The following is a 20299-nucleotide window of genomic DNA, read 5'->3' as shown; positions in this document are numbered from 1 at the left end:
AGATACTGCAAAATTGTTTTCCTGGTGTTGACACAGTTCACACTTTCCATCAGCAGCGCACGAGCATTCCTGTTGCTCCACATCCTAACCAACACTTAGCATGTAAGTCTGGTTCTTTTTTTTGTGAGCCATTCCAGCGGGGATATGGTGGTGTCTGAAGCTTACATTTGCATTTTCCTGATCACTAATGGCACAGACTACCCTTTCACATGTGTTTATTATCCATTTGAATATCCTTTCGTTATGAAGTACAGGTACGAGTCTTTTGGCTTTCCCCCCTTTATTGAGCTGCCTAAACTTCTGTAGTGATCTCCGGAAATCTCTCCGTCTTTCTGACATAAAATCTTGCCAGTTACATCTCTTCAAACTGGCTATACAGTTAACATGATTAGCTACCTAAATATCTTCTTTCTTCCCTATTCAATTTAAAATCTTCCAACTCATCTTTTGCCATCGGGGTCAAAGATAAGTATCTTCCCAGATAGAAGCTGAAAACTCTGTATTATTACTACTAATCATTTTTCACTGTATCCAAGATGATTTACTTTATGAAGTATTTAGGTAACAGATGAAAGAACAAGTTGTATATGTTAGCTAAAGTGAATCCAGTTTTGAAAAATTACAGGCCAACAAAAACTGACCAACAGAAGTTACTTTTATAAGCCCTTGATAAATTATTTTTATTCCAGAACATTAAGAGAACTAAAGAGGGTTGGTAACTTGTTTTCTTCCTTGATTTTACCAAAAGTGTAGACAGTATAATACTATCTCTATTGAGGTGCTTAAAAACAAAAAACAAGATTTGCTGCCCATGCATGGATTACTGCATGTAATTTAGTAACTAACTCCCACTGTTAGGAACTAACCAAATTCCTGATCTTAATAACTAAAATGTGGAGAGACAATATGAAGTTTCTTTGCTGGTAAATAAAGGTCAGTTGTGATTCTATGTACTGATTTTTCGACAACTTATCTAAGAAGATGGCAAAGCCTTGACTACTTGGCTCTAAAAGGGAAGTAAAATTTGACTACATCTTTTCCCCTCCATCATCATTGTATAACACAAATAAAAACCTGCAAATTGGTCCTACAATACTCATGAAATCACTTACATAAAGTATACACTAAAAATAATAGTTAAAAAACTCTATTTGCATTCTTAAGCCTTTGCCAGTTAAGCCATATTCATACGCAAAGCTTAGTTTTATACAATTTATAAGGCAGACAAGTATAGAAAGAGTATCTGCTAAAAGTTTCTAATGTTATAGTTGATTCAATGGTGCACACTAACAGTATGACTCCCCATCACCTTGATGTTTAAAAATTTTTAAGAGTTAGTAACAAGTCTGCCATCTAGCTATTTTGAAAGTTTCCTAGGCTTATGTCAAATTTAAGACAAAAGAAATGAAGATGTCAAATAAGCAAAGATTACTTCTAAAATTGCAGAAAAAGCAGCAACATCAAGCTGATCTGAGAGAGCATGAGGAGAAAATTCCATTACAGCAAATAGAAACATGATTTTTAGAAGATCTCCAAAGTCAGTCTTGGGCAACACTTAGATGGCAAAACCACGGGATTCTTTTGGTAAAAACCTTATTTCTTCACATCCCACTTTATTTCAAGTATAATGTGTTCAAAAATTGTTTTTTATACAATTTCCTCACAAAGTAGGTTGAGAATAAATTTTTCTTCTGGGGGTATTTAATGGTGATTCACACATGAATCAGTCCTTCGCAACGGAATAAGAACAAACCCACAAATATCAAATTACAAAAGAAATGCTTATAGATTCCCACTGCAGAAAAATCAACATCTCTAAAAATTACCACTTGGATTCTTCCTCTCTAATTGTATATTTTCCTCTGACTCCTCCTTCTTCTTTTTTTTTTTGGATTTGGAGTCTCATTCTGTTACCCAGACTGGAGTGCACTGGCATGCTCACAGCCACTGCAGCCTCGATCTGTTGGGCTCAGGTGATCCTTCCCGCTTTCCAAGTAGCTGGAACCACAGGTGTGAACTACCACATCCGGCTAATTTTTTTGATTTATTGTAGAGACGAGGTCTTGCCATGTTGCTTAGGCTGGTTTGAACTCCTAAGCTCAGGTAATTCCTCTCGCCTCCACCTCCCAAAGTGCTGGGATTATAAGTGTGAGCCACTGCTCCTGGCTTCCTCTGACTTCTAATGTCTTGAATAATTTCCACAATGTGGGTAAAGTCTGTGTGGCTCACAACCACCAAAATTTCAGTATCTACTAAAGTTGCTCCCTTATAGAAATAAAAGTGTCATGATGATCACAAACTCTGTCAAAGTCAATAAATTTAACTTTTTCAAGATAATTTTTAAATCTGCTAGTGCCAGGAAAGCCTTACCGCTAGTTTCTTAAGGAGCTGGGAGATGAGGATGAGGGAAGTATATTTTTTTCACAGTAAGCAGAAACTGTGTTTAATCAAAATCACATGTATTCTAATTGTAGATGAGTCTAGAAATAATCCTATGATTTAAAAAAATAGCATCAAAAGATGGTCTATCACATTTCCTTTATAAACTATGCAGAAAATGCTCACAGAGGCTTTTTGATAATACACAGGCACATCTTTACTAGAAAAATGTGCCGGGCTCGGTGGCTCAGCTTTGGGAGGCTGAGGTGAGTGGATTGCCTGAGCCCGCAGGTTTGTTTGAGACCCGCCTGGGCAACTTGGCGAGACCTCATCTCTACAATAAATCAAAAAATTAGCCAGGTGTGGTAGCGCGTGCCTGTTGTTCCAGCTACATGGAAGGCTGAGGCGGAAGGATTGCCGGAGTCCAGGGGGTCGAGGTTGTGGTGGCCAGGAGCGGCCACTGCACTCCAGTCTGGGTGACAGAGCGAGACTCCAACTCAAAAAAAAAAAAAAGAAAAATGTTAGCTTAATCCAATAAAAAATCATCCTGATTTTACTTTCAGATAGCTTTTAAAATTTTTATAAAATTTTATAAAATATATAAATTTGATTGACCTCAAAAAACATGGAAAATGACTACAGATTTGAAACAAAATCTATCTTTAAAAATAATTTAAAGTCTAAAAATGTTAAGAAGAAAGGCAGAATATTAATGAATTCCATAAAATAAGGCCAGCATATTATTTTCAAATAATATTACTGATCTGGTATACACATGTCCTTTTCTATACTGAAACAGAATTTTTGAATTTAAGAATAACATTGGGAATAATTTTATTCTGCAGGGGCTGCTGCCCAATGTCACAATAAATTATGCGACCTCTAATAGATTAAGAAAATTTAAATCATGGAGTCATTTCTTTAAAACTTTTCTTATAGTGAACAAGTTATTGTGGAATGAATTTAAGGGGGATAAAAACAGCAAAGCTAGACAGAGAGTATGGAGTTCTACTGTATTTGTCAATAATCATTCTAACATCAACCATGAAGATTTTAAAGGGGGGCCTTTAAACAGCACAAATTTCTCCCACGAAATCTGTTTTACAATACTGTAAATTATTTCAATTCAAAGTTCCTGTGTTCAATGTTTTGCTGATTCCTACAAAGAAGTTCAATTAGAATATGCCTGAGCATTTAACAAGCTATATTCTAAAATAAATATTAGAGATATGAAGAACATAGGGGAAATATGAGAATATTGTGAATCAAGATGTCCATGATTTAAGTCAATACAACATATTTCACAGAAATACATACTTGTAGAACAGCAGAGGTGTTTACTGGTCAAAACCCCCAGCTCAGGTCAGACAGATATAGGTCTGAATGCTGGCTCCTTTACTAAGTAGTCTGACCTTGGACAAGTCACTTGAACTTCTCTCTGCCTCAAATTTCTAATCTATAAAAATAGAATAATAATGCTGACTTCATGTTAATGTGAGGGTAAGATGAGATAAAGTATACATATAAAGTGTTCACCATATCTGGCATTCATTAATCCTTAAAATGTTAGCTACCACCACCACCATTATTATCAGTGAGAAGTCCTGTAAAACAGAACACTCGTGTGTGTGTGAGGCAGGGTGAGAGAGAGGGAGAGAATGAGAGAGCATGTGTAAAATGAATCAACATACAGAGCTTGTTATAATGAGCATAAGGGCCTCCTGGGAAGGGACAGCAACTGTCAAACCCTTCTTCCAGATGCTGAAAATTACTAAAGCTCCAACAAAAGCTCAACAATAAGAAAAAATAACAAAGGCTCATCTGACAGCATCAGAACAGAAAAAGTCGGGGCTACTGCTCCAAGTGTCCTGCCAGTCATCCCAAGGGCAAGTAGTGGTGCGCTGAGGAATTAGGCGTAAAATGTACTGAATGAGCTGGGATGATGGGAGTCCAGGCCAACTGTCAGCTACAGCACTCTTGGTTTATCGTGACTAGATTTTGTTGCTTGTTTTTGTTTGGGGGTGGGCATGGGAGACGGTAACACATACTGCATTCTATCATCTTTCCTTCTGCAAATAATTTACCAAGGTCACACAGCTAGTATACACTAGTGCCAGTATTCAGATTCATCTTTGCCAGACTCCAGAATCCAGTACTAAAACACTAATCAATACAATATACTATCCCTTTTGGTAATCCATGAGCACAAAAATGAGTTCACATTTTTCTTACATGTATATGGTAGTAGAACTCAGATGACAAACTTTAATTTGCAGAAGGAAAGTTCATGGGAATTGTTTTCAAACAATCAGAGTTTACCAGTGGTAACTGACAGAAAAAGAGAATTAACACAAAATTGAAACCCAAGAACCATGAACTACAAGATAGTATAGTCTCAGGCAAGTTATCTAATATTCACCTAAACCTCTGCAAAACAATACTTCCTTTACCTCTCAGGAGAAAATAAAACACATAAAATACTTAGTATAATAATTTGTGCTTGGTGAGCCTCAAAATAAATGGTAGCTCATCATCGTTCAACAATTTGATATTAATTTTGAGTTACCAAGACAACAATGCATGCTTAAATAGTAAAATTACTAAATTTAGGTTCTATGGACAATATTACTTAATGTGAGGCGAATGTGATAACCACTACACTACAGAAATCCGCTAATATTACTTAATGATAGTGGACAATGAATCAGGAAACATTTCACTATGGGGGGACAAAACATTCCCTGGACTATAGAGGGAGAAAAATGAAAACTTTGCTGATTATGTTTGTTGACTGCATGTGAAATTTCTCCCTCCTATGTTGGCATACATATTTCACTTCTGTATATTAAATATTAATAAACAACTAACAATGATTTATCCTTGTCTATGAATAAACTATCACTAGAAACAAGAAAAATTCGAACAATGTATTTGCATTTTGCATTTGTATTTTTTCCAGGAACTTAAAATCACCCCAAATCTGTATCTCACCTTAAGTCCCACTGCTCTGTGAAAGGCCCTAAAATTATATCTAGCCATTGTTCAAAAACACACACACACACACACAACACAAAACAACAATATGGAAGAAATATATACTTCATGCATTCATCTTCACTCAAAGGAAAAAATACAAAATAGGAACCTTGCAAAGAAATTTTGGTTGGACTTCACTGAGAAAAGTGAGCAAAATAAAATGCGAAATTAAAACAGAAAAAAAACTAGCCCTGTAATCTAAATCAACTAATTAAGACTTTAAAGGTCATATCAGTTAAAAAGACAAAAATTAGTTTTACTTAACAACACCTTTAATCACTAGTAAGAGAGCTGGCCCTGATTAAATAACATGAAATAGGTCATTCTCTGATATGTACATTTAGTTACTCTCACTGAATGTAGAACTCTTCATGCAGAAACAATGTAGTATAATTCACTGAATTTAGTTGTGACACCAACTCTCATATTTCTTCATATTTTATCCCATTTAATCCTTACTACAACTCTGAGCTGGAGGTACCATCATTGCCAGCGAAGAAAAAACACCGACAAGAAGTGAATCACCATGCTCAAGGTCACACATGTCAAATATGGCAGAGGCTGTATGGTTTGAACCCAGGTTGGCCTGGTTCCAAAGCACTGAGATTCCAGAATACTAGTTCACCTCTCTTTTAAATAATATAAACAAAACAGAAAAAAAGTTTCCATGTTAGACTCTTTTCTGAAGTAATAATGTCAAGATAAGTAAGACTTAGACAATGTTTTAAACATTTAGCACAAAAAGTTTAAATATACAGCCCTAAAGCTAAAACAGAGAGGAAAAGACAGGTACCACGGTTAATTTTCTTTAGCTGGGAAAAATCTTAATCAATAAACTCAGAAAGAAAAGCTCACAAATGTATCAAGAAGTATGCACTTGTGGACTCCCAGGCCAGACTGGTTTTTCTTGTTTTGTGTGTATATGTGTTTTGTGCCTGTTAAAATAACCAGAACAGGTGTTTCAACTACAACTTTGTGAAACACAAAAGAACAAGTACAGACAAGTATGTGTGCAAGCACAGACTTCTCTTAAGTCACGTTCAAGAACAGCATGCTGAATTTAGAACTTTCCCTATTCTTTGTTTTATTATGGTATTACTGGATTAGCAAATACTACAGATTAACAGCATATATATCTTTCATCTACTTACCACTTATTAACAGCAGAAGTCAAAGACTTCTTTAAAGACCTTTAAATTATAATAATGTGTCATATATATTTATATCAGAAAGACTTTCTGTAGGTTTATCATTAGATAGCTCCATATTTACAAAGATGAAATGATTTACAAATGTTTGCACTAATAATTTATCCAAATGGCAATAGACTTAAAAAAATACAGATACAAAAATTAACACTGAGGGTTTTAAACATTAGGGTTTTATAATGCAATTATTTCACCTAAATCATAAAAAAGTTATTTATTATGAGGGAAATACTAAATATAAAAATCAACGTGTTTTATGGAAAAGGACATCTTTTTGATTCAATTAACAATGAAAAATATTTATCAGAGCAAATATTTTTCAAAAATATTTATCACAGCAAATCTTCAGTGTAAGTCAAGTATTATAAAATAAAAAATTACTTCAAAAATTTACATATATACTACTTTAATCTTTATCACCCAAATAATGTTTCAATTTTTCAGTGACTCATGCTACTTGTCAAGATTATTTTTAAAAAGAGTCATCACCCGTTTTGTACCTAGTCCTCCACTGACAGGTAAACATTAGAGATCTTACCTTGTGCTGTTCTATGGCATCTATCCATTGCTGTCTATGATCCGGATCCTGAGCACGAAGGTACCAAACACTATCATTAACACTAATATCAAATCGACATTCATCAAAATCATGAGGCTGTGGAGAAAAAGTAGAAAATGAAAAGCAAAGCTAATTATATTTTTAGACGTGTTATAACTCATAGCCAAAATAGATGTATACTCAATCTAGGCAGGTTGGGAGACTTGTTATTTTTTAGTCTCAGATGAGAAAGCACAAAGTCATAGTTACCAAAAACCATTTTCATTTACTACTCCTCAATTGACACAAACTACAATTATCTATTTCAAAAACAGAGAGATAATACTTTTCATCCAACGCTTTGTGTTAGCTTAATTAGTAAAAAGACCACCAAAAACATAATTTTTTAAAAGGTCAAAATATGTGTTGGGGAAGACATTGACTAATTTTTCCTTACTCTATTATTCAAAAGTAAATTCCTAGTACGAGTAAGTTTTATTTCAATAAATATTCTTGATTTATCTGATTTTATACAATTGAACAGAACAAGATAAAATAATGCTAATATTTCCCTTTCAAGTATCTAAAACTAACTTCTAGGATTTTATATGTCTTTGATAGCAAGAACTAGGGGAGTTTCCAGTGAAAAGCAAAAATGAGTATTATATAAGACCTATATGAGATAGCTAGAAAAAACTCTTCATCAAAGTGTAAATATCTAGTGAAAATATCAACTTTTTGATTCAATGCTTTTGACTCTTCGTAACATATAAAATGGGCTTCAAAAAATTATTTTTAGATTCAAGGGGCACATGCGCATGTTTGTTACACAGGTATGTTACATATAATAGGGAGGTTTGGGCTTTTACTGAACCCGTCACCCAGGTGGTGAGCATGGTAGTCAAAGGGTGGCTTTTCAACCCTTAACCCCTATCTTCTTTCTCACCTTTAGGAGTCCCCAGTGTCTGCTATTCCCATCCTTATGCCTGTGTGTATTTAGCTCCCATTTACAAGTGAGAAAATGTGGCACTAAGTCCATGTTGTGCAAATGATATAATTCCATTCCTTTTATATGGCTGCATAGTATTCCATGGTACATAGGCATCACAGTTTATTCACTATTGATGGGCACCTAGGTTGGTTCCATGGTTTTGCTATTGTGGATAGCACTGTGATAAAAACTGAGTGTGTCTTTTTCATAGAGTGATTTATGTTCCTTTAGTATATACCAGTAGTGGGATTGCTGGGTTGACTGGTAACTCTATTTTTAGTTCTTTGAGAAATTGTCAAGTTGCTTTCCACAAGGGCTGCACTAGTTTACATTCTTATCAACAGTGTACAAGTATTCCTTTTTCTCCACAAAACTGCCAACATCTGTCGTTTTCTGACTTCTTAATAATGGCCATTCTGACTGGTATAGATGGTATCCCATTGTGGTTTTGATCTGCATTTCTCTGATGATTAGTGATTTGGGGCATTTTTGCATGTTTGTTGGCCACTTGTATGTCTTCCTTAGAGAAGAGTCTGTGCATGTCCTTTGCCCGCCTTTTTTTTGGAATTGGAGTCTCACTCCTTCGCCCAGGCTGGGGTGCAGTAGCACGCACGCTCATGGCCACCCCAGCGTCGACCTTCTGGGATCCAGCGATCCTTCTGCCTCAGCCTTCCAAGTAGCTGGAACTACAGAGGTGCACTACCACACCTGGCTAATTTTTATTTTATCGCCAAGTTGCCTGGGCTGGTCTCGAACCCATGGGCTCATGCAGTTCTCTCGCCTCGGCCTCCCAAAGTGCTGGGATTACAGGCTGAGCCACTGAGCCTGCTTTACCCATTTTTTAATGGGATTATTTTTTTTGCTGCTGATTCGAGTTCCTTGCAGATTCTGAATATCAGTCTTTTGTCAGATGAATAGTTTGCAAATATTTTCTCCAATTCTGTAGGTGGTTTTATTTTTCTCTGCGATGATTTCTTTCGCTGCTGAAGTTACTTAGTTTTAGGTCCCACTTGTCAATTTTGGTATTTGCCGCATCTGCTTTTGAGGACCTTGGTCATGAATTTACTGCTTAGGCTGATGTCCAGCAGGATGTTCTCTAGGTTTTCTTCTAAGATTTTTATAGTTAAGTTTAAGTCTTTGATCCATTTTGAGTTAATTTTTGTATATGGTGATAGGTAGACGTCCAGTTTCATTCTCCTGCATGTGGTTAGCCAGTTTTCCCAGTACCAGTTGCTAAATAGGGTTTCCTTCACACAATGTTTTTGTCATCTTTGTCAAAGACGACTTGGTTGTAGGTCTGTAGTTTTATTTCTGGGTTGTCTATCTGCTACCATTGGTGTATGTATCTATTTTTGTACCAGTACCATACTATTTTGGTTACTATAGCCTTGTAGTAAAATTTGAAGTCTGAAAATGTGATGCCTACTAGCTTTATTTTTTGTGCTTAAAATTGCTTAGGTATTCAGGGTTTTTTTGCTTCTATATAAATTTAAGTATTTTTTTCCTAGATCTGTGAAATATGATGCTGGTAATTTGATAGGAATTGTACTGAATCTGTAGATTGCTTTAGGTTGTATCAACATTTTGACAATATTGAGTCTTCCAATCCATAAGCATGGATTTTTCCATTTGTCTATGTCATCTTTGATTTCTTTAAACAGTGTTTTGTAGTTCTTGTTCTAGAGCTCTTTTACCTCTTTGGTTAGATGTATTTCAAAGAGTGTATGTGTGCGTGTCTATTGTAAATGGAACTGTTCTTTTCACTTGGTTCTCAGCTTGACTGTTGTTAGAATATAGTAATGCAACTAATTTTTGAGAATCAATTTTGCAACCCAAGACTTTACTTAAGTCATTTGTGAGTGTTAGGAGTGTTGATGGAATATCTGGGAGTTCTAGATATAGAATTATATCATCTGCAGAGAGAATTTACTTCATATTTTCCTATTAGGGTAATAATTTTTTATTCCTTTCTCTTACCTTATTGCTCTGGCTGGGGCTTCCAATACTATGCTGAATACATGGTTATTCTTATTTAAGAATATTTTATATCCTTGTTTTGCCTAATAAATTAGCTGAGATATAAAAAGATCACATAATATTTACCACCTCTTTTTCTACCAGACAGAGTTGAGAGAGACAATAAATTTCCCCTCCTGGAAACAACCAACCTTAGCCTTGGAAGGGAAAAGGGAAAGAATCCTCTCTGGTCAATGTAATAATAAACTTATTTGTAAACAGAATTTACATCTTGTACTTTCTAGTGTTTACATACCGTACTCTGCTGTCTGTTGTTTATTCTCTCCTTCCTTTAGAAACATGTCTTTTATGACTTTACCTCCTTACTTAGCAAAAACAATATAAAATAACTACACAATGTTCTGTAGCCTACGAAACAATTTCTCTTCTAAGAGTAAGACAGGGGATCATGGTTCTGGCTGGCTCAAGGATACAAGTTAGCCGTTTTCTGAATCACTATGCATTGGGCATCACAAGCTGCAGTGGGAGGTACGGCGTGCGGGAAAGAAGCAAAAGGAAAAAGGAAGACAACTCCGATCCTGCCGCAGTAGTTATGAATGCAGACAGACATAAAAACAATGCTTAATATTCATAAAGAAAACAATGAACATAAATTTAACTGAATATTAAATATTCAGATCTTAAAAATGGAATCCAGTTACTGAGGATAGCTTCTTGGAGAAAATGAAACGTATACACTATCTGAAGAATCAAGTAAAAAAGTAAAGTAGACGATTAGTCTACTGCTGCAAGTAGCACAAAGGTTTTAAACTTTCACTCCATAATCATTCTCCTACTTCCTGCCACTATTCCTGAAAATGTTTTACACTTTGTATTGTGTTCAATATCCTCATTAAAGCTTTAGAAAAATAAAAAGAAGTTATACATATAGTTAATAATTTACAATTTTTCTCCAGCAAACACTTTTCTGTGCACCCAAGGGAGTCATTTCTACCGTTAACCATCTGAAGAACAGGTGGCATGGAAGAGAGCCACACCAATTGTCAAGTGATACAGAAAGTCTGTGAGCAACGCAGAAGTTTTAAATTCCAGTCCAATGAAATAATGACAGAAGCCGATGTCAGTGGCTAACATGTGTAATCCCAGAGACGCAGGAGGCTGAAATAGGAAGACTGCTTGAGACCAAGAGTTCGAGACCAGCCTGAGCAACACTGTGAGAACCCCATCTCTAAAAAAAAATTAGCTAGTCCTAGTGGTATGCACCTTTAGTCCTAGCTTCTCAGGAGGGCTGAGGCAGGATGATAACCTGAGCTCAGGAGTTGGAGGTTGCAGTGAGCCATTTGCACTTCAGCCTAGGTCACGTCTCAAACAAAACAAAACAAAAAGGTGGGTCTCATACTTCACCACGCCAACATTCAATGTTAAAGGTAAAAAATCTTTTAAAATGTGAGATGAATACATGGCACTTATATCTACTCTCTACCCAAGTAACTTTGTAGGAACAGAAGAGGCATAAATAGGCAAAAGAAAAAGACAAAGGGAAAAAGCTGTCTACAGAATGAAAAGCTGCTATGTGGTAACTGACTTAGCAGGCAGGGGAAAGCTGAAAAAGATCTACAAGGGGCCAGCGCAGGAGCCCATGCCTGCAATCCCAGCACTTTGGAAGGCTAACGGCGGGAGGACTGCTTGAGCCCAGGAGTTCAAGAACCAGCCTGGGCAACATAGTGAGACCCTGTCACTTAAACAAACAAAAAAATCTACAAGGGAAAAAGAAGACAAAAGAATCAACCCAATTTGTATGCAATGCTAGAGAAGCAAAGGTAGTTATCAGGTAGCCCTAGAGGTTATAGCATGAATGGAGCTGAAATCGGAACTAACTGAGTCATTGAAAGATTGCAACTAGACCCCTGGAATACCACATATTCATTACAAACATTTGTGACTACTCATGCAATAACATATGAGGCTCCACCCTGGAGAGATTAAATCAGACATTCCTACACAGCATAGGGTAGAGGGAGATATTGGGTCTTGAACACCTGGGTTCAAGTAATACTCCCACCTTGGCCTCCCAAAGTGCTGGGATTACAGGCACGAGCCACCACACCTAGTCTTGTTGAGTAATTTTGGGTTGATATTGGCCACCATAAATGTTAAGCTGTGAACTCTGGATTCTGTTATATTATCCTGAAAAATATTTTAGCTGATAATTAATTTGCCTACACTCAAATTGCCAATTTGGTCATGGGCTAGTGTCTCAGTTCAGACTGCTTTCAGTTCAACCTGAACACACAGCTGTCCTCAAATTAGGTACAGACAGCCGGACTCGGTGGCTCAGCTTGTAATCCCGTGCCTTGGGAGGCTGAGGTGAGTGAATTGCCTGAGCCCGCGGGTTCGAGACCCGCCTGGGCAAATTGACGAGACCTCATCTCTACAATAAAAATCAAAAAAATTAGCCGGGTGTGGTAACGCGCGCCTGTAGTTCTTTCCAGCTACTTGGAAGGCTGAGACGGAAGGATCGCTGGAGCCCAGCAGGTCGAGGTTGCGGTGAACAGGAGCAGCCACTGCACTCCAGTCTGGGCGACAGAGTGAGACTCCAACTCAAAAAAAAAAAATTAGGTAAAGACTTGGGAAGAGTTTTATAGGTACCCCTTCTCTGGCTCTCTGTTTCAGGATTATCTCTTCCCTACCCACATTCTTTTGCTTGGTTCCAACAGCTAAAAAGATAGCAAGTTTTCTTCGAAAGAGTTCTGCCATGGTAGATCACAGTTCTGACTGCTTTTAGTCTGACGCAAACATGTGTGGCTCAGGAGCCAACCAGGCACTTGTTGGATAAACATGCACATAAAACGTTGAGTTCTCTTTCTCTGGCCCTATTCTTTCTGCAGTTCCCACCTCATTTTCTAGCAGACCTGGTGGCACTCGGTAACTTTCCCATGTTCTGTCAGTCAGAAAAATGGCTCACTGGTTTTTCTGTTAGAAAAACTACCACCACAATGGAGATGAGCCTTAATCCACTGTAATAGTAGAACATTTGATAATTTCCAAACATCATGCGAAACACCTGTGAAGGTTAAAGACATAATTTTATCTAAGTCTAACATCTAAATACTTTTTGTAAAAGTAAACACGGGATTAAAATTTCTTTGCCCGACAAAGAACAGTTAAATCCTATTAGATTCAAACGACATGAATCAATAAGTGCTCTAAATTATAAACCCCAGAAACTAACTCTTGCTCACTTAAGAAGAAAAGAAATTCGTTTAGATGGTATCAGGTAGCTCACATGGCCAAGAAATATTTTTAAATGTGATCAGAAAATGGAAAGGAGCCAGGAGTGACTGCAACAAAAGCCCTGCTGAGATTATACCACAAGAGTCATTTGTACGGACTGGGCTGCCTTCACTTCTGGACACTGTAAGCCACTACTAGAAACTGGCTGCTGCTGCTGCTGCCAGCACTATCCGAAGAGAAACTTCCTGTCTCTGCTTCTCTGTATAGTCCTATTATGGAATCAAAGTAAAGCTGGCGAGGAAAACAAGGGGAAGCGGGGTGGGGGGGTGGGGGGGTGGGAAAGGACAGCACAGCAGCAGTCTGACTGGCTAGGCCTAGTTCATATGCCCTTATGCTAACTAAAGGGAGTTGACAAGATGGGGAATGGTAGGGATAGGAGAGGAAATTAAGTCTTTGGCCTTTAGAGATTATTTGTGGGAGACCTTTCACTCATACATCACAGGAAATAATTCCTGAAAAGCAAAAAGGGGATTTTGATGATGAGCACGCCACTTATTAACCTAGTATCTGTCTCAAACCTCCCTCCTATACTGTTTTGTGCTGTTGGGAGTGGGATGCTGCAAACTGCATTTCACTTTTGCCGGCCTCCTTTGTTAGGTTTCGCTAACATGGGAACTAGATGGAAACTAGAAACCAGTGCGGAGATATAATTTGTGCTTTTCTGTTTGCATACTGTTTCCATCAAAACCTGCCTAGCCAAAGTCCACTCTCTACCTTCTTTAAAATGCCCTAAACGAGCTTCATCTAGCCACCTCAGTGGTACCAGTATCAGTTGTGCACGGATCACTTCTACTTTTCCCTTCCAGATTACTGAGATATTTGTGATAGTCACACTGGGAATACTCTCCTTTCTAAATGTCTGAGACTCGGTTGCACAAGGCATTTATTTTCTCTAAGCAAAGATAACAGCAAATGAATAGTGTCCCTCTCCATCTGAGTTTCAGTTCCTCAGAAATCCTTTCCTCTGAGTTCCAAAAGTACTCACTGGTCAGGCAGCTCTTTAGACTTGGACATTTAAGCCTACTTCCAAGAGACTCCAGAAGTAATGGTACAAGGACCAGTGGACAGCACCTTTTCTTGAGTGGCAAGAGTCCTAACTCTACAGGATTCTCTCTCTCCTGATCTGCTCCTTTTGTTCCTCTAGCCTAAGCAGCTGATCTCTGCAGTAATCATTTGTGTGTTACCTCAGTTTTTTCTTAATTTCCCTTTTTCCTCAACTTTTTACAATTTCCTATATTGAACACTTTCTGCTGAAATATCTCAAATGGCTTCTGGCTCCAAGTGAATCTCTAACGGATACAACAGGCAGTCCAAAAGATGCAAAATGTTGATTTCATAATGGAATGTCCTATAACCACTTAAAAAGAAGTTTCCAAGTCGGGCATGGTGGCTTACACCTGTAATCCTAGCCCTTCGGGTGGTGGAGGCGAGAGGACTGCTTGAGTCCAGGGATTCAAGGCCAGCCTGGGCAACTTGGTGAGACCTCGTCCCTACAATAAATCAAAAAATTAGCCAGGCGTGGTGGTGCATGCCTGTAGTTCCAGCTACTTGAAAGGCTAAGGTAGAAGGATCGCCTGAGTCCAGCAGGTTGAGGCTGCGGTGGCCATGAGTGTGCCACTGCATTACAGCTTAGGGGGGAAAAAAAAACACCTCCCAAGTTAGGAAATTTAATCTTGGTAAAAGAAAAATGATTAAATGGAAAGAAAATAAAGAGGTTATAAAAGTATACGCATAATTTGACACCAATCATGCTGTTGGTCTCAATAGCACCTTCCTGCCTTTGATATTTTACTACAGCTATGGAAGACCACACCATACATGAAAACTGAATGAAGAAAACCATGTATTCTACTTTTACAAGTAACAGAGAGTAAATAATTATTAAATAATTTTTCAATTTTTTAAAAAAAGTTAAGAAGTTTTAAAAAAAATCAACAAAATGCAAAAATTAGTTGTCCCTTTGTGTCAGAATTATCAGTGATATTTTTGTTAGACATTTTACATTTTCTAAACATTTGATGATGGACAGGCATTAGTTCTATAATAAAAAAATTAATGCTACAAGAAGGTGGAGTGAGATGACTAAAAAGAACTCTCCAGTGATCCATCCCCTGCATTGGCATCGTTTTGAACAACTATCTACAAAATAGCTAAGAAAACCAGGAGAAACACTACAATGCCTGGTGACAGCACAACAATAAGAAAAGATACACTGGAGAGGGTGGGAAGGACAGTTTTACAGTATCCTTGTCAGCCCTCCCCTAGCCCCGGTAACAGCGTGCAGAGAGAGAGAGAGATGCGGGAGGGGAAGAGGGAGGTGAGTATAGGGTTTTTCCTTGGTCCCCAACACTGGGCCACAGTAGAATCCAGCACTGGACAGACCCCAACCCCAAGGTCCCTGAATCCAGGCTGGACCTGCAAATAAAATCTTCTGACCTACCCATGTGTCAGGTGATGACTGGCAGTTTCTGCAAAACAGACTCCATCTCTGGCCCAAATCACTGCTGCAGCTGCCTGGGTTTCGGCCAGACATCAACAGCAGGCAGCCCTCAGCAACTGTGAACTTCACGTGCACCCTAGTACTGTGCCTGCCTTGGTGAAGAAAGAATTCCTACCTATTGCTGTGCTGCTGACCTTGTCAGTACACAGTATAAGGTGACCCCTAGCACTGCAACAGTTACAGTGGTTGCAGGCCTGGGATCACACCAGGCAACTTGGCCAGAATCTATGGACAGGCTAACTACTGAAGAATGCTTCCAGACAAAGACACACTGCGAACACTGAAATAAGTACCTACTTCTTCAATAGCAGACATAAATGCACAACCACAAGAGCAACAACAATCAGGAAAACATGACATTAACAAATGCACAAAATAAGTGCTAGTGACTAACCCATAGGAGATGGAGATGTACAAACTGCCAGATGAAGAATCTGAAATAGTTGTAAATCTTAACACATTTGAGAAAGCTGAAATCACATTAAAAAGTATCCTTTCTTATCATAATGGTATAAAACTAGAAATGAATAGTAGGAGAAGCTTGGAGAAGCTACAAATACATGGAAATTAAACAACACACTCCTGAACAACCAGTGGGCCATTAAGAAGTTAAAAAGGAAATTTAAAATTTGAAGTAAACAAAAATGGAAAACACTATATACCAAACCCAGGAGATATGGCAAAAAATCAGATCTAAGATGGAGGTTTATAGCAATAAATACCCATCAGGAAGTTGAAAAATCTCAAACCTAATGTTGTATCCCAAGAAACTGGAAAAACAAGAACTAAGGCTAAAGTTAGAAGAAAGGAAATAATACAGATCAGAGCAGAAATAAATTAAACAGAGACTAGAAAAACAATAGAAAAAAAAAAAATCAACGAAAGTAAAAGTTGGCTTTACCAAAAGATAAAATCGACAAACCTTTAGCTAGACTAAAAATACTGAAAAAGACTCAAAATCAGAGATAAAAAAGGAGACATTATAACTGATACCACAGTAATACAAGAATCATAAGAGACCTATTACAGGTTGAGTATCTCTTGTTCAAAATGCTTCAGAAGTGTTTTGAACTAGAGACTTTTTCAAATTTTGGAATATTTGCACATACATAATGAAGAATCTTGTATGTATCTTGCACAACATAATGAAGAATATTTGCACATACATAATGAAGAATCCATTCATAATGATGGAATCCAATTCTGAACACGAAATTCATTTGTTTTATATAGACCTTAAACACATAGCCCGAGGGTAATGTTATACAATGTTTTTAATAACTTTATGTATGAAACAAAGTTTTGACTGCAACCTTCATAAGAGTGACAATGGAATTTTCCACTTGTGGTATCACTTCTGCATTCAAAATTTCAGATGTTGAAGCATTTCAGATTTTGGGGCATTTTCGCATTTTGATGTATTGAATGCACTTTGAACTTAAGATATTTTCACATTTTTGAATTAGGAATGCACAGCCTGGAAAAGCAATATTTACCAACAAATAAAATAACCTAGAAGAAACAAATAAATCCTAGACACATACAACCTACCAAGATTGAATTACAAAGAAACAGAAAAACTGAACAGGTCGATAATGAGCAAAGAAACTGAATCAATAATAAAAAGTCTCCCATTATTTCGCAGTAGTGGGAAACTGCCGGGGGTGGGTTGGGGGGAGGACATCTCATCAGCAAGGGTACTTGCATAATGAACATTTGTATACCTAACCCTGAATTGTTCCCCACAAAGAAGAATTAAAAAATTTTACAAAGTCTCCCATTAAAGAAAAGCCCAGAAACTGACAGTCTCACTGATGAATTCTATCAAACATTTAAAGAACAAATACCAATTTTTCTCAAACTCTTCCAAAAAGTTGAAAATGAGGGAATACTTTGAAACTCATTTTACAAGGCCAGCATCATCCTGACACCAAAGTCAGACAAGGACACAACAAAAGAAGACCAATATCCCTGATGAAAATAGATGAAGAAATCCTCAACAATATATAAATGGTTCCCAAGTTATGGTTGTTAGACTTCATGATCTTTTCAGTGTTACAATGCTGGGAAAGCAATACAAATTCAGTGGAAACCATACAACCATTCTGTTTTTTACTTGCACTACAATATTCAATAAATTATATGACATTTTGTTATAACATTTTATTATAAAATAGGTTTTGTTAGCTGCTTTTGCTTAACCGTAGGCTAATGTAAGTGTTCTGAGCATGCTAAAGGTAGGCTAGGCTAAGTTACAATATTCAGTCGATAAGGTGTATGAATGCACTTTTAACAAGATGTTTTCAACTTATAACGGGTTTATTGGGATATAAGTATCTATCTGTACTATCAAAACAAAGTCAAGCCGGGCTCGGAGGCTCAGCCTGTAATCCCGCGCCTTTGGGAGGCTGAGGTGAGTGGATTGCCTGAGCCCGCGGGTTCGAGACCTGCCTGGGCAGCGAGACCTCATCTCTATAATAAATCAAAAAATCAGCTGGGCGTGGTAGCGCATGCCTGCAATTCCGGCTACTTGGAAGGCTGAGGCGGAAGGATCACCAGAGCCCAGCAGTGGCCGACAGAGTCTGGGCGACAGAGACTTCAACTCAAAAAAAACCCAAAAAACAAAAACAAAAAACAAAGTCAACAACACATTCAAAAGATCATCAACCATGATCATGTGATGTAACAATAGTTCAACATATGCAAATCAATAAATGTGGCACATCACAATAACAGAATGGACAAAAACCAAATGATAATTTCAATAGATGCAGAAAAGGCATCTGACAAAATTCAACATCCTTTCATGGTGAAAGCTTTTAACAAATCAGGTATAGAAATGTGCCTAAACACAATAAAGGCCTATAATGACAAACCCACTGCTATATCAAACCGAACCAGGAAAAGTTGAAAGCTTTTCCTCTAAGATCTGGAAAAAGAATGCCCACTCTTGCCACTTCTATTCAGTCCTTGCCATAGCAATGAGGCAAAAGAAAAAAAAAGTAAAAAAAAAAACAAACCTCACAACTATCCAGATTGGAAAGGAAGACGTTAGTGTGCATGATCTTATAGATAGAAAACCCTAAAGACTCCCACCAAAAAACTGTCAGAACTAATAAACAAATTCACTAAAGTTGCAGTATACAAAAATCAACATGTAAAAATCACTGGTGCTTCTATATACTAACAATGAATCACCACTCACCCCCCAAAATTGAGGAAACAATCTCATATACAATAGCTACCAAAAAATAATAAAATACTTAGAAATAAATTTGACCAAGGAAGTGAAAGATCTCTATGTTGACAACTATAAAACACTGAAGAAATAAAAGATAGCACAAATAAATGGAAAGATATCCTGTGTTCATGCATTAGTAGAATTAATAAAGTCATGTGTAGCTACAACGTCACTAGGCAATAGAAAATATTCAGCCCCATTACAATCTTATGGGACTACTGGCTTATATATGGTACACTATTGACCAAAACATTATACAGCATATGACTGTATTAAAATGTCTACATTACACAAAGTGATCTATACATTCAATGCTATCCTTAAAACATCAATGACATTCATCAGATAAATAGAAAAGGCATTTCTAAAATTTATGTGGAATCATAAAGGATCCCAAACAGCCAAAACAATCTTGAGCAAAAAGAACAAAGCTGGAGGCATCACACTACCTGATTTCAAAATATACTACAAAAATATATTTGTATTCTAGAAGAATCATCAAAAACAGCATAAAACTGATACAAAAGCAGACATACAGACCAATGGAGCAAAATAAAGAGCTCAGAAATAAATCGATACATTCACAGTCAACTCATTTTTGACAAAGGTGCCAAGAACACACAATAGGGAAAAGACAGTCTCTTTAATAAATGGTGTTGGGAAAATTGGACATCCAAGTGCAAAAGAATGAAATTACATGCTTATCTCTCACTATATGCACAAAATCAACTGAAAATAAATTAAAGACTTAAATGTAAGACCAAAAATATGAAACAATTAGAAGAAAACATGACAGAGGCCTGGCAATGATTTTTTGAATGACCTCAAAATCATAGACAACAAAATAAAAAAAGAACAAATGGAATTTCAGCCAACAAAAAACCATCTGTACAGCAATAGAAACAATAAACAAAGTGAAGAGACAACCTACAGAATGGAGAAATTATTTGCAAGCTATATATATGACATGGAGTTAATATCCAAAATATGTAAAAAAACTCAAAGAATCCAATAGCAAGAAACCAAATAACCTGATTAAAAAATGGGCAAAAAAAAAAAAAGGGCAAAGACCTAAACAGACATTTCTCAAAAGAAGACAAACAGCCAACAAATAAATGAAAAATTTCCAACACCA

The 20299-nt window shown here is 37.1% G+C and overlaps 1 protein-coding gene across 1 annotated transcript in view; it reads right to left on the bottom strand.

The window, feature by feature from the left end:
• The window catches only part of COL4A3BP (collagen type IV alpha 3 binding protein), a 129008-nt gene that overhangs the window by 76678 nt on the left and 32031 nt on the right, over window positions 1-20299 (bottom strand). Inside the window, exon 4 of the mRNA XM_021709546.1 lies at window positions 7162-7278. Within this exon, the coding sequence (XP_021565221.1) occupies window positions 7162-7278 (117 nt within the window). The remainder of the gene's footprint in view (window positions 1-7161; window positions 7279-20299) is intronic.

This window comes from Carlito syrichta, unplaced genomic scaffold (assembly GCF_000164805.1).
Source record: "Carlito syrichta isolate Samal-C Ts95f unplaced genomic scaffold, Tarsius_syrichta-2.0.1 Scaffold254407, whole genome shotgun sequence".
Taxonomy (NCBI): domain Eukaryota; kingdom Metazoa; phylum Chordata; class Mammalia; order Primates; family Tarsiidae; genus Carlito; species Carlito syrichta.
The sequence above is the reverse complement of the archived record's forward strand: the minus strand, read 5'-3'. Positions and strand labels throughout refer to the sequence as shown.